The sequence below is a fragment of the Vulpes vulpes genome, chromosome 11, assembly GCF_048418805.1.
Source record: "Vulpes vulpes isolate BD-2025 chromosome 11, VulVul3, whole genome shotgun sequence".
In the NCBI taxonomy this organism is placed as follows: domain Eukaryota; kingdom Metazoa; phylum Chordata; class Mammalia; order Carnivora; family Canidae; genus Vulpes; species Vulpes vulpes.
The window spans coordinates 12073217-12086218 of NC_132790.1; the positions used below are offsets into that span (position 1 = coordinate 12073217).

Sequence of the window (13002 nt, forward strand, 5' to 3'; positions counted from 1 at the left end):
AATCCAGGAAAATCTATCCTTCTCAAATTCTCAATTTAATCACATCTTCAGAGTCCCTTCTGCTATGTATAGTAAGATATCCTCAGTATCCAGGGATTAGAATAAATCACAATGTATGAAGGATGGGTGGAACATTTTTCTGGCTACCACAATACTAGAAGACTGGTGACTGGCAAGGCCTGTAAGTCTTAGATGCTTGGAGAAAGAAGCTGCTGTGGGCTAGAGCCAGAAAGTGGCTGAATAGATGACAAGTTACAGAGTCCTTGATAAGGATGTGGCGCAGGGAGTGGGGAGACAAGACAACTCCTCTTTATATCAGGTGCTGTTCTCCGTGGTCCTTCTCTTGGAAAGGGAGCCCTCCTGAACATGACCTGTATGGCTGTCCACATTCACTCCCTGCATAGGGTTGTCTAGAAATCATGAGATCTCAAGTATAAGATCTTCATCTCTCAGCAACTTCCAGTGTATTAGGTGTCCTGCAATAATCCTGTTCACATGTGCTATAGAAAATGGGGAGGTATGGAGCAAATTGGTGCTGATTGGGTGCAACTCCAGTAGAGGTGAGAAATGGAGAGCTTTGCCATTATACTACTCCAGGCCTTGCTAGGGACTTAGGATGCTATCAAATCAACCCTGAAGTTGGGACATGGACTTTGAGCCCCATGCCTCTGCTAGACTTCTTTAACAATAACCAAATAGCAAGGCTGTTAAACAAACCCTGGATTAAAAACCACCTGAAGAGAGGTGCCTGGGTGGCTCAGTGGTTGAGCATAAACATTTGGCTCAGGTTGTGATCACAGGGTCCTGGGATCGAGTTCCTTTCGAGTCCCCACAAGGAGCCTACTTTTCCCTCTGCCTGTGTCTCTTCCTCTCTCTCTCTCTCTCTGTCTCCCATGAACAAATAAATAAGAGCTTATAAACAAAAATAAATAAATAAAATATAAAAACCACCTGATGAAAACTACTTTTTAAAGAAGTATTCAGAACCTTCACTGAGAAATTTCTGGTAAAGTCAATGAGGGAAAGGGAAAATACAGATATACCACATCCAGAATGAAAAGAAAGATAAAATGTCAAATATGAAGATTTTAAATTGTAATAAAAATAGAATTTGCTAACCATGCAAAATATTCAAAATAACAGATTTCATGGAAATATACATTAATCAAGAATAGATAGAATAAAATAAATAATATAAATATAGAGTAGAATAAGCATAGCAGAAATTTAAAAACCTTAAGTACTCTGTGAGAAAACCAAAACCTAAAGGAACTGTGTATTAAAGTCAATATTTGAATTATGTAAAGCTTTAACCTCAGACAGTTTCCATGCTTTCTACATTGACGTGAAACATATTAAAAATTGAAGTTTGCTAACTCATTACATAACATTAGCATAGCCCTAATATTAAACTTAACGATGGTAGTACACAATCCTTAATAACTCAGAGCACACTAAATTTGGAAATACACCTTACTATATATTTTCTGACCAAATAGTGTCTATCAAGAAGCAGTGTAGTAATTTAAGACACCTGACTCCTTTGCCCTACTATGAAGGAAACCGTATTACAAGTTCTTAGACAATTCACAATGGAGGAGAAAAGACAGGCCAGAAAGACATTAGCATATAAGGATAGTGTTAAAAATCAATGTGAGACATGTTGGTTTATTTAATAAATGGTTTTTAAAAAGTAGATATAATCTTATTATTGATACACTCTATCACATCTTTGTGGTTACAAAAACTATTTTTCTCAAACCTATTGTATTGTCATGGAGTATTTACAGAGCCAACATTGAACCAAGCATTTGGAGGTAATTCCGAAAGCTAATGGCTTACTAAATGGGGTACATTCGTTTCATAACAAAAATTCTTGATACATATATTTCACCAGCAGTTCTATCCATTTTTGCTTCACATAATTTGAGGCCATGCGGTTGGTACATGTATGTCTGTTACCAACGTATCATCCTGCCATTTAGTACCTTTTCCCATCAAATGACACATTTCCATTTCTAATAAGGTTTTTTGCCTTGAATTCTATTTTGATCATATGTTACAAACTTATTCTACTTATTTTTGTTTATATTTGTCACGTATCTTTTACTACCCATATATTTTAATCAACTCTGAGTCCTTTTGTTCTAAATGTTTCTCTTGTGGAATGAACATTGTCAGATTCTTATAAAAAAAAAATGCAACCTGATAATCTTGGCTCTTAATTGGTGAATTTAATATACCACTATTCTAAAAGCACTATGAGTATTTATTACTGCCATCTCTACTCAATTGTGGATTCACAAAATATTTTAGGGCCTAAATAGGAGGGGAGCATTTTGCAACACTTGTGGTGGGCAGGTGCAAACACTTGAGAGGGTTGGTGCCAAAGGGTGGAGGATGAAGAATAGTAAGAAGGCCAGTATGTGAGAGGGAAGTAGAGGATGAGGCCAGGCAGGTCATGGCAGTGATGGTGAGAGGAGGGGAGGGAAGACCAATATGGACCTCAGAAGTCACTGCAGTGCCCTAGGTGTCTACTCCATGGAATGGGCAGTCAATGGAGTACTTTCTGCATAAAGGAGACATTTGGGTGATTTACAGCAACAGTGGGTGACAGTGTGGAGTATAGACTGAATGGAGACGAGGGTCATAATTCTATGGGCTCCTGAGGAAATAACTAGAATCGATGGGTAGAAGGGGGTGACTTTTCCAAGTAAACTACCTCACCTAACTGACCATCCACCAGTGAACCTGGCCACACAGTCACCCTGGGAGGCAGTCAGCAGCATGTTACTGACAATCCCAGCAGATGCCAGGGATGCTGAATCTGAGAAATTCCTACATCAGATCAGGCATTAAACTCGGACATCCCAGACTCCTTCCAGTACATCCAGTACAATTCCGACGCCACAGCACATGTCCCCCTAATCTCCCGCAGTTCGAATGCAGGAGGTTTGGTCCCTTCTGTTCATTGCTGTAGTCCTGGTGCCTGGAATAGTGTCCACCAAATAGCAGCCACTCGATGAGTACTCGTTGGGTGTGGGAATGTCTCTGTTACACATATCGCAGCGTTTTGAGCACCATGCTTTTCTTCTCAGCACCCCAGAGAATAAGAAAAGTTGGACTGGGTGACACCTGATGACCTTTCCAGGCCTGCTGGTCTGTGACTGCATCTCAGACTCTGAGCCATTGTTTGTAAAGGGCTTTGCAGGCTATGGGGTGGAGGAGGGGTGCTTATGGGCAGGAAAGGGAGAGATGGATAAGGCAAACCTGAGTCAAGGGGAATTACACAGATAACCTCTGGTGCTGGGGACCAGGGAACTCTGAAGGTAAGAGGGAATTGCCTTTCAGATGTATAGAGTTCTACTTCCATTAAGGGTGTTATCCTAAAAGCCAAAAGGACAGGACACTGAGGACCCATCCCACCCCAAGCATGTTGCATTTGCTTCATGGATCACCCTGGTCAACAAAGCCTTCACAGGTCTTTAGGCTTTCCTGGGAAAAACACCACAAATAACAGTAGGGACTCTTTTTAAGTGGATCGAAAACCCTTTCTTATCTTGATGAAGTTCACCAGTGACAACATTTCTTCAAACGGTTTCGTGCAGGCTCAGCATGGATCATGGGCCCCCCAGACACCCACCAGGCAGCTTTCCACATCCCCCGCCCCAAGATTTACCAGGATTGCCAACATCTGTAGGTTGGCTGACAGGGCCCATCTTTGCTACCAGATAAGCCAGTGAGACAGGCTGTTGTATTTATCAAACAATCGAGTACAAAGAGATTTCACACCAGGCAATTGCAATGATTTTATTCTCTTTATTTAGTTTTACTTTATTTCAAACAAGACACAATGTTTTAATAGTAAGCATGCATATGTATGTGTCTTCCATGCTCTGCATTCTATAAGTTGTTTTCATTTTAAGTTAAGAGAAGTAGAGTTCGCTTCATGGTGACCTGCAAAAAAAAAAAAATCACAGCCAGAATTTAGTAACTTATTAATTGTGAAAATATGGACATCTATTATCTCGTTGACTGTTCGTAACAATACCAGCCTTTGGTACTATTGTTGCCCTTGATTCACAGATGGGGGAACTCACTCGAATACAGCATCTGGGCAGGGGGCATACAGCTAATAGAAGGCAAACTCAGTTCTTGATCCCAAGAGTATGCTCTGAAATCAGGGGTACCTGACAGTATAGTGTTTACACCCAGAGGATGTCATTACCTTTCAAAGGATAGAATGATCACTTGTAACTGCAGGGGACAGTCATTGAAATCTACAGATCTGTCTTTTCTGGCAGATGATCTCACTGTCACAGGGAAATACTGGTAACTTGGAGGGGAAAGAACCCAGATTCTAGGAGTTTCAGGTCCTGGGACTGCCTGTTCTCTCTCCAGACACGAGAGTAAAGGGGCAGGGGCAAGATGCCAGAGAAGTAGGGTCTCCAGACACTAGAGTGGGCACATTCCCCTGTGGATTTTTTCTACTATTTGGGTTCACAGAGGGTTAAAGTGTGGGCTGCACCCCTGCAATTTTTGGCTTTCCATCCTCCCGTGGATAGTACAAGGGCAATCACCTTCTTCCTGGGGTCATGTCACTGCTTAAGCCTTAAGTTCCCTGCGGCGCCGATTGTAGACCTTGAAGCCCATGCTGGTGGGCAGCAAGTTGGTGTTTGCCACACTTCCGGCTCTGCTCAGCAAGCCTCCCAGCCAATGGGCCACACAGGTGGCAGAGTTGCAGGATCTCTTCTGGACAGCAACCCTAATTATTAGCAAGATGGAGAAAGAAGAGACGACCTGTCAGGGAGGGGTTCACACTTACCAGTCCTAACTCCTCCAATGCTGGAAGCACCCTTAGTGCTGCCAGTCCAATTTCAGAGTGGGGGACTTCATACCTTCCCCAACTGCTTTCAGAAAGGGATCTTTTTACATGTGCTCTAACCATAGTCTCTCTGTGTGACCTGTAGTTTCAGTGGAGACTAAGCTGGACCCCAGGCTGAGGTGAACAGGGGCAGCGTGCTGGCCCCAGGTCCTGCTGTGTTCTCTCTTTTCTCTTGGGATATGCCTTCCTGGGCATGACAGGAGGGAGGGGATGCCCTGAGCTGAACAGGGTGGTGAGCCTCACCTGGAGCCCTCAGTCTCCTGCTCCTGCTCCAGCTCATGAGTCTTCATCTGCGTATAGTCCTTCATCACTGCAGCCAGGAGGAGGCGCAATTCATCCTCATTGCGCACACCAGAGTCTGGAGGATTTTCCAAAGCAGACCTGGGGAGGGAAAGAAAACCCAATACAAACTGAGTCTCTCTCTGTCTCTCCCCAGAATAATAAGCCAGGCTTCCTGGTAAAATAACAGGAAGAATTCTTTGAGACTCAATGAGTTATATGAAATCTATAATAAAGAATATTGTATATAATTTCTATTTTTCAGTTAAGTGCTACACATCTTTATATCAGAAAAATATACACTCCCCCTTTGCCCCTCGCTAGTTGGTAAACATTCAGCACACCACAATTCTGAGAAAGGAATTGTCTGATCCCAGGAGCAGTGGGAGGTGAGTCCACTCCTGGCAGAGCTGTCTTACCTGAATGGTGCCGCCTGGAGGAAGCCCACCTGGTACAGCGCCAGGATGCTGAGAACCAGGAAAGGCGAGAACTTCCAGAAGCCCATGACGCTTCTCTGTAAAGAAATAATGATGTCACCTTTTGCACCAATTTGAAGCCCAGGGACCTGGACTCTAATCCTACTTCTGCCTTTAAGTCCCTAGAGTGGTGACTTCAGGCTGGTCATGTCATTCCCCTCACAATTGTTTCCTCCTGAAAGATCCAGTGAACCTGTTTAGCAAAGACAAAGGTATCCTAGCAGTACAACTGGGTAAAGAAGACTCAGTCCATAGCCACCTCCCCACCACCCTGAACACTCTCAGATTCACCTCCTTGCCATGTCTCCAACGAAGACAGTCTCTGGCATCCTGTCACCAAAGTTGCTCACATATCACGACCCAGAACTGTCCAACCTATGGAAGACTTTTGCGAACTTACTAAGGAGGGCTTACTGTTCCAGGCTTCCTACACTGATCTCTTTGAGCCTATTTGCCACCCACAGATGCTGGCCCAAGTTCCAAACTGATTTTCCAGGGACGATAGGCACAAGACCGGATCCGTGAGCACCCTTGCATCCCACTGTGTGCGCAGAATCCGCGGAACTACAGTGTCCTGAGCGCAAGTGCAGCAAGAGACAGAAAGGATGAAGCCTGTCTCAGCACGGAAAGAGTGAAGCAGGGAGTCCTGGAACTGAGACTGTCCAGTGTTACCTGGGGCAGGAGCCTGCGACGAATCGCAGAGTAACAGATTTCGTGAGGAGACCCAGACAGAAGTGCAGAGAAACTCCAAGACACGCAGGGAAAGCAGCTACAAGAAAGATGAATGCAGAAGAGGGAGAGAAGAAGGAGAGAGAATCACACAACTAAGCGGGAATCTCGGGATTACCTGTCTGCAGGCAGCCGGTGGCTCGGAGCACAGGCGGCGGCAGCTGTGGCAGTGTTGGCGTCCGATGTCAGGCGATGGCACCGTGGATGTGGCAGGGACCCTTGAGCTGAGCAGTGGCTCTGCTGCCTCCCAGCACCAGCAGCTGCTCTTATTCCCGCCGCTCTGGGTCTGGGCGGGGGGTCCAGGAGCTCTGAGCAACCAATGAGGAGACAGATCGCAGTACCTGATGGTTTGTGTCACCCATTTGCGTCTATAACCTAGACACTCAGCAGGACCATCCCACTTGTATTTGCATTGAGGTCATTGATAGGAGTGGAGGGAGGGAGAGGGATGGGAGTTTGGGGGAACCAAGGAAAAATAGCCTTAATATGAACAGGAAGTTGAGGGCAGTTTGATGTCATGGTAAATTTCACCGGTTCATTTCTGCTGGGTTTTGAACGTGCGCCCCCCTCCATCCCCAGCAGTTCAGTCTTCTAGGGCAAGATTCCGGAGGCAGGGAATCCTCACTCCCCAAGCCTGGACCTGATCCCCCCTCCGTGAAGCTTGGGGGGTTAACAACCTGTAGCAGCAGCAGCAGCAGCAGCAATGATTCTGGGCAAAAGCAGAGTGTCCGATTCCGGCAGCTGGAATCACTCACAGAGGGGCAGAGTTAATGGGAAGCAAGAGATGGAAGTGACCACAAGAACGTTGTCAGAACTGACTGTAGCTGTGCTAATTTCAGGCAAAAGATCAAGGGCAATTAACTTCTCAGCACCTCACTATACTCATCTTTGAAATGGGACCATATAGCCATCTTGACAAAATGTTCTCATTAGTAGCAATGTGTCTGTTCTCTAGCTAAGGAGGGATTTAGAAGAGCCCTCAGGTCCACATGGAGGATTCAGTGAAATCGCGGTCTCAATTTTCCAGATTCCCACCATGTGTGGCGTCTGCGATTGGCCCCTGGTGCTCAGTCGAGTGGGTGAAGAGATGCTGGTAGCCCCGTGGGGGCTGAGCCTGAGGGTGTAAAGCACCGATGCTTCCCAAGGCTGCAGATGGACATCCACCCTTCCTCTTCCTAGCTCGCCATCCATCACCTCCCGCCCGTCAGCCTGCTGGAGCCATTTGCCCAGCTGCCCCTGGCTTCCGGCGGCTGTTTGCCAAGTTATCCCAGGAGCGTGAAATTCCAGCCCCGTGCCTGCATCCACCGCCCTTCAGTCCTCCACTAGAGAGCAGAGCTGGCGTGAAGATAGTGAAGAGTTGCTGTGGATACAGACGCTCACACCCAAAGCTTTCCCCCAAACTCGTTTCTACCTCTAAACGTGCGCGTGCTCCCCAGAGCACGGCGGGCACAGCGGGTCTGACACCCGGGCATCCACGAGGGATCCCCCTGAATCAAGCCCAAGCTGCCTCCGACCCTCTGACACGAAGCAGGTGGTGAGCTGCTCAAACCACACCCGCACTCACTCTCAATTTTAAGCGTGCTCTCTGTGTTGCACCTCCACTCTCTCCAGGACCCACCAACTGGAGGGTTTTAGGACCCCTCCACCTGTTCTTTCCACTGCCAGCTCCTCTGAGGTCCTGAGACCCGACTTGCTGCTCTTAGCACACAGAGCCCTAAGAAAGAAGCTTCTCAAGGTTCCCAGGATCTCCTGGCCGGAGGGCAGCGCACAGTCCTCATTCTCTACACAGGTACCTGCAGGGCTAGGCAGGTTGTGGCACAGCATTTGGCGCAGGGTACCTGCCGGATTTGCGCCAGGGACGACCAGAACTGCGCAAGCAACGCGCCAGAATTGTGGTGGCACGCAAGGTGTGCCAGCCCAGCGGGGAAGGACTCTGTACCCGGGCTGTGCCGCGCAGGCAGGGACCCAGTTAGGTGGTTCTCCCAGGCGGAGCAGAAATACCGCCCGGGTACACCGTACTCGATCCAGGCAACAGTCCACCCCTCTCCTCGGTTCACAGGAGACTTTGCATTTCATAGGACACCTGTGCCTTGTGCCCTGGCTTTCCCTTCCTGTTTGGTGGCCTCTGTGTCGGGGACACCTAGTTTCCAAGATGCCCGTATAGCGCCGTCTTCCATCTAAACCCCTGGTACCGCCTGACCCTGAGGGAGTGAGTTCGGGACTGGTGAATGGAGTCTCTAAACCTCGCTCTCCGGACACCTGGGTGGCTCCACGGTGGAGTGTCTGCTTTTGGCTCAGGGTGTGATCCCGGAATCCTGGGATCCAGTCCCACATCGGGCTCCCTGCATGGACCCTGCTTCTCTCTCTGCCTATGTCTCTGCCTCTCTGTGTGTGTCTCTCATGAATAAAGAAATAAAATCTTTAAAAATGAATAAATAAATAAATAAAACTCGCTCTCCTCACGGTGGCCGGACGGCGGGTTCTTCCTCCTAGTGTGAACTACAAAACCATTCTCCACTGAGTCCATCCCTGATTTACCAAGTAAATTCAAGGAAGTGTAGACCTTCACGCCTGCGGGTTGCTTAGATTGTGTTCAGCTATCCTGAAACCTCTCCAAACTTAGGGCTACATAGAACACGACCTAATATATAAGTTGCCAAGGTAAATACTGATTTTAAGATAGCCACTTGCCTATTTTGCTCTTGGTTTTGTAACCGTATTGAGTAACTTGGTGTGAGGAGGCTCACATTTTGAGCTCCATCCCCCTCCGGAGTCAGGTCCCCCAGTAGGCAAGGCAAGTCTGCCCCGGAGCTCGTAGCTGAGACCACGGACCACCGCAACTGGGGGACTGGCAGCAATGTGTCCTCCCTGCCATCAGTGCCTGAGTACACAGGTGCGTGGCTGGACGCGGAGCTCGGCACCAGGTCCTACAAGATTCATCTTCCAGAAAGCCCTGTGACACTGCTGCCTGGCGGGAGAAGCGGACAAACCACAGAAGTGCTTTCTCAAAGAAGTTTAGGAGATCGATGGCCACAACTTTCTGATTGCCTCTGAGCAGTTCCAGCTCCCACCTGCTGTCGGGGGGGACCCCTACCTTCCACAGTGGAAGGTATCACAGGGACGACAGGCACAATATGTGCTTCACCCAGATCCCAGACAAGACCGTGTCCATAAGTGTGGTGGATGCCTTCAGCATAGGGGCGCCTCTGGCAAATGAGGACCCTCAACACTCCCAGAAGAACCGTGGCACTCCCTACCAGCTCTCTTTGAGGTAGTCTGAGGCTGCATGCCAAGTATCCTGGCCATTCATTGCCTGTGGGGGACAAACTGAAAGGATGGCCATCTGCATTCGTGGGTCCTGTCTGTTTTCAGTTTTGTCCGGTGGGACTAGAGTCCCCCACGTTTTTCCTGTCCTACTGCGGGAGGAGAACTGAGAGTTTGGGTCAGAGATCAGTGCGATCCCCCTGACTATCCTCTCAACCTTCTTCTTCTTCTTTTTTATTTTTTTTCAAATAGAGCCTTTTTTAAAAACAGATTTATTTATTTGACAGAGAGAGAGAGAGAGCACAAGCAGGGGGAGCAGCAGGCAGAAAGAAGGAGAAGCAAGCTTCCCGCTAGGCAGGGAGCCCCAAGTGCAGTTTGATCTCAGGACAGCAGACACTTAACCAACTGAGCCACCCAGGTGCCCCTCCTCTCAACCTTCTTGAATAAAATAATTTAAAGAGAAAAAAGAATCCAAACCATTTCCCCCTGAGCTCCTACCTGATTATCAAGTGCAATGAAGGAACAAGTTTAGATCTTTGTGTGTGCAGATCGCTCTGAGACAGGCAAACCTTGAACATTATCTGAGCTTTTCATGGGGTTGCATCCACAAACAGCATGATGAGATGATCTGCTCTCATCATACTTACCCTCACTCTCAATTTTAAGTATGTGCCCTAAAACAGTTATACAGCAACGCAAAGGAGGGATTTAGGACCAGACTCCCGATCCCTTCACTCCCGACGTCACACCTACAGGGTCTGTGGTCCTGACTTGCTGCCCTCAACGTGTAGAGTACCTAGAAAGAAGCTTCTCCCTGTTGCCAGGATCTCGGGAGTCAGAACACGCAGTGTACAACCCTCAGCCTATACACAGTATCCCAGCGCCTCTACAAGCATGGCCATTGCTCATGCATTGAGAGCCCCCGGCTGCAAATCCCCCCGCCCACAGGGCGGGCTGAGAACCCGGTTGGTTGGGCTGCATCACGGGGCTGTAGGTGGCAGGCAGAGACCCCAGCCAGCCAGAAACTAGCCCCGATTGTGCTCTGAGTGACAAGAGCAGCGGTCCCCAAAAGCTTCAGCACTTTAGGACACACCTGCCTTGTGCCACATCTCTTCCCCTTCCAGGTCGGTGGCCTCTGCTTGGGGACACCCTGCCTCTGAGATGTCCTTATTCAGCATTCCTCCTTTTTAACTCTTGGTGCGGCACTGCCGTGAGGGAATGAAAGCCCCGGGCTGGAGAACTCCTGGCAGGATATACTGGCAAGGCTGTGGGGGAACCAGGAATGGGAAACCTGGTTGATGGGATGAAAATGCACTAAGGCACAGAGCGAAGAAAGCGGAGCTGAGCAAGGGACAGGGCTCCGGATGGTAGATCCCAGGCTCAGTGCCTCCTAGAGGCTACATACAGATAGCCCCTGCTGAGACCCAGTCGGGAACTTTGGGGCTCAGTGGTGTAGGCCCTGAGTTTTGGCCACAGGCTTTTCACCTGGAGGTGCAGAGCCAAAATGGTGAGGGCAGCATCATAGAGACTGTGTGGCAGGAGGTTGGACTCTGCCACTTGAGGCTGTTGTAGGTGACTGCTCTGCTCTAAGGGACCACGGACTTTGACAGAAATGTGATTGCCCCCATGACTCGAGGTTTCTAACAAATAACCCTGTGGAATCATTTATAAATATACGTGTCCTTGGACTGCATTTTTCTGATGAGAGAACCAGCCATACCATTCACCAGTACAGTGGTGACTGCAGAATGGCTGAGAAATGACCTACTCTAGTAGCCAGTTTCATAGCCACCTCACTTTGCCGGCTCAGCACTTGTCCCCTGGCTGCCATGTTGCCTTAAGCCTGCAAAGCCTACATTCATTCCTTACTCTGAGTTCTTTGGTGGCTGCAAAACACAGGCTGCTGGTGTGTGAAGGAATCAGGTGCTAGCACCCGAGGGTGCTAGGGTGGCTCCCAGCAATTTCAAGCTTTACTTTAAAGGTCAATCACTCTACACTTAGATCAATGGAACAGAGTAGAGAGCCCAGAAAGAAACCCATGATTTTATGGTTGATTTTTGTCTACAACAAAAGGAGGCACAAATATGTAATGACAAAAGGACAATCTCTTCAACAAATGGTGTTGGGGAAGCTGGACAGCTGTATGCAAAAGAGTGAAACTGGACCAATTTTTTTAGAACATACACAAAAATAAACTCAAAATGCATTAAAGACCTAAATGTGAGATATGAAGCCATGAAAATCCTAGAAGAGAGCACAGGCAGTAATTTCTCTGACTTTGGTCAAAGAAACATTTTTCTAGATAAGAGTTTCAGTCAAGGGAAATAAAAGCAAAAATAGACTATTAGGACTTTATCAAAAGAAAAACCTCTGCACAATGAAGGAAACAATCCACAAAACTAAAAGAAAACCTACTGAATGGGAAGAGATACTTGCAAATGATATATCTAATAGTGAATATCCAAAATATATAAAGAACTTGTACAATTCAGCACCAAAAAGCACAGGATCCCATTCAGAAATGGGCAGGACACATGAAAAGACATTTCTCCAAAGAAGACATATACGTGGCCAACAGAAACGCCAATATATGCCCAACATGGTTACTCCACAGAGAAATACAATCAAAACTGCATTGAGATATCACTTCACACCTGTCAGAATGGCTAAAGTCAAAAACATAAAACACAACAAATGTTAGCAAGATTGTGGTGAAGAAGGAAACCTCATGCACCGTTGGTGGGAATGCAAATTGCTATAGCCCCTGTGGAAGATGGTATGGAGGTTTCTCAAAGCATTGAAAATATAATTGCCAAAAGTAAAAAAAGAAAAAAGAAAATATAATTGCCATATGATCCAGTAATTCCAGTATTTGGTATTTACCCAAAGGATACGAAGATACTCATTTGAAAAGATAAATGCACTTCTATATTTCAGCATTACTTAAAATACCCAAATATGGAGGCAACCCAAGTGTCCATTGGAAGATTAATGGATATAGAAGATGTGGTATATATACAATGGACTATGAGCCAGCTATAAAAAAGAATGAGGGCAGCCTGGGTGGCTCAGTGGTTTGGAGCCTGCCTTCAGCCCAGGGTGTGATCCTGGAAACCCAGGATCGAGTCCCACATCGGGCTCCCTGCGTGGAGCCTGCTTCTCCCTCTGCCCTGTGTCTGTGCCTCTCTCTGTGTGTGTGTCCCTCTCATGAATAAATAAAGAAAATCTTTAAATAAATAATAAATAAATAAATAAATCTTGCCATTTACAACAACATAGATGGATCTAGAGGGCATAATGCTAAATGAAAGCAGTCAGTCAGAGAAGGATAAATACTATACAATTTCACGGATTTGTGTAATTTAATAA

General features: G+C 47.0%; 1 protein-coding gene across 1 annotated transcript; it reads right to left on the reverse strand.

Annotated features, from left to right (window-relative positions):
* Positions 1–3804: 3804 nt before the first annotated feature.
* Positions 3805–6643, reverse strand: LOC112926971 (calcitonin receptor-stimulating peptide 1). The gene is made up of 5 exons (XM_026008118.2): positions 6488–6643; positions 5584–5678; positions 5129–5266; positions 4581–4765; positions 3805–3957 (listed from the first exon to the last, which is right to left on the reverse strand). The coding sequence occupies exons 2-4, from the start codon at positions 5667–5669 to the stop codon at positions 4606–4608; spliced, it is 384 nt and encodes a 127-aa protein (XP_025863903.1). The 5' UTR covers positions 5670–5678; positions 6488–6643; the 3' UTR covers positions 3805–3957; positions 4581–4605.
* Positions 6644–13002: the final 6359 nt, after the last annotated feature.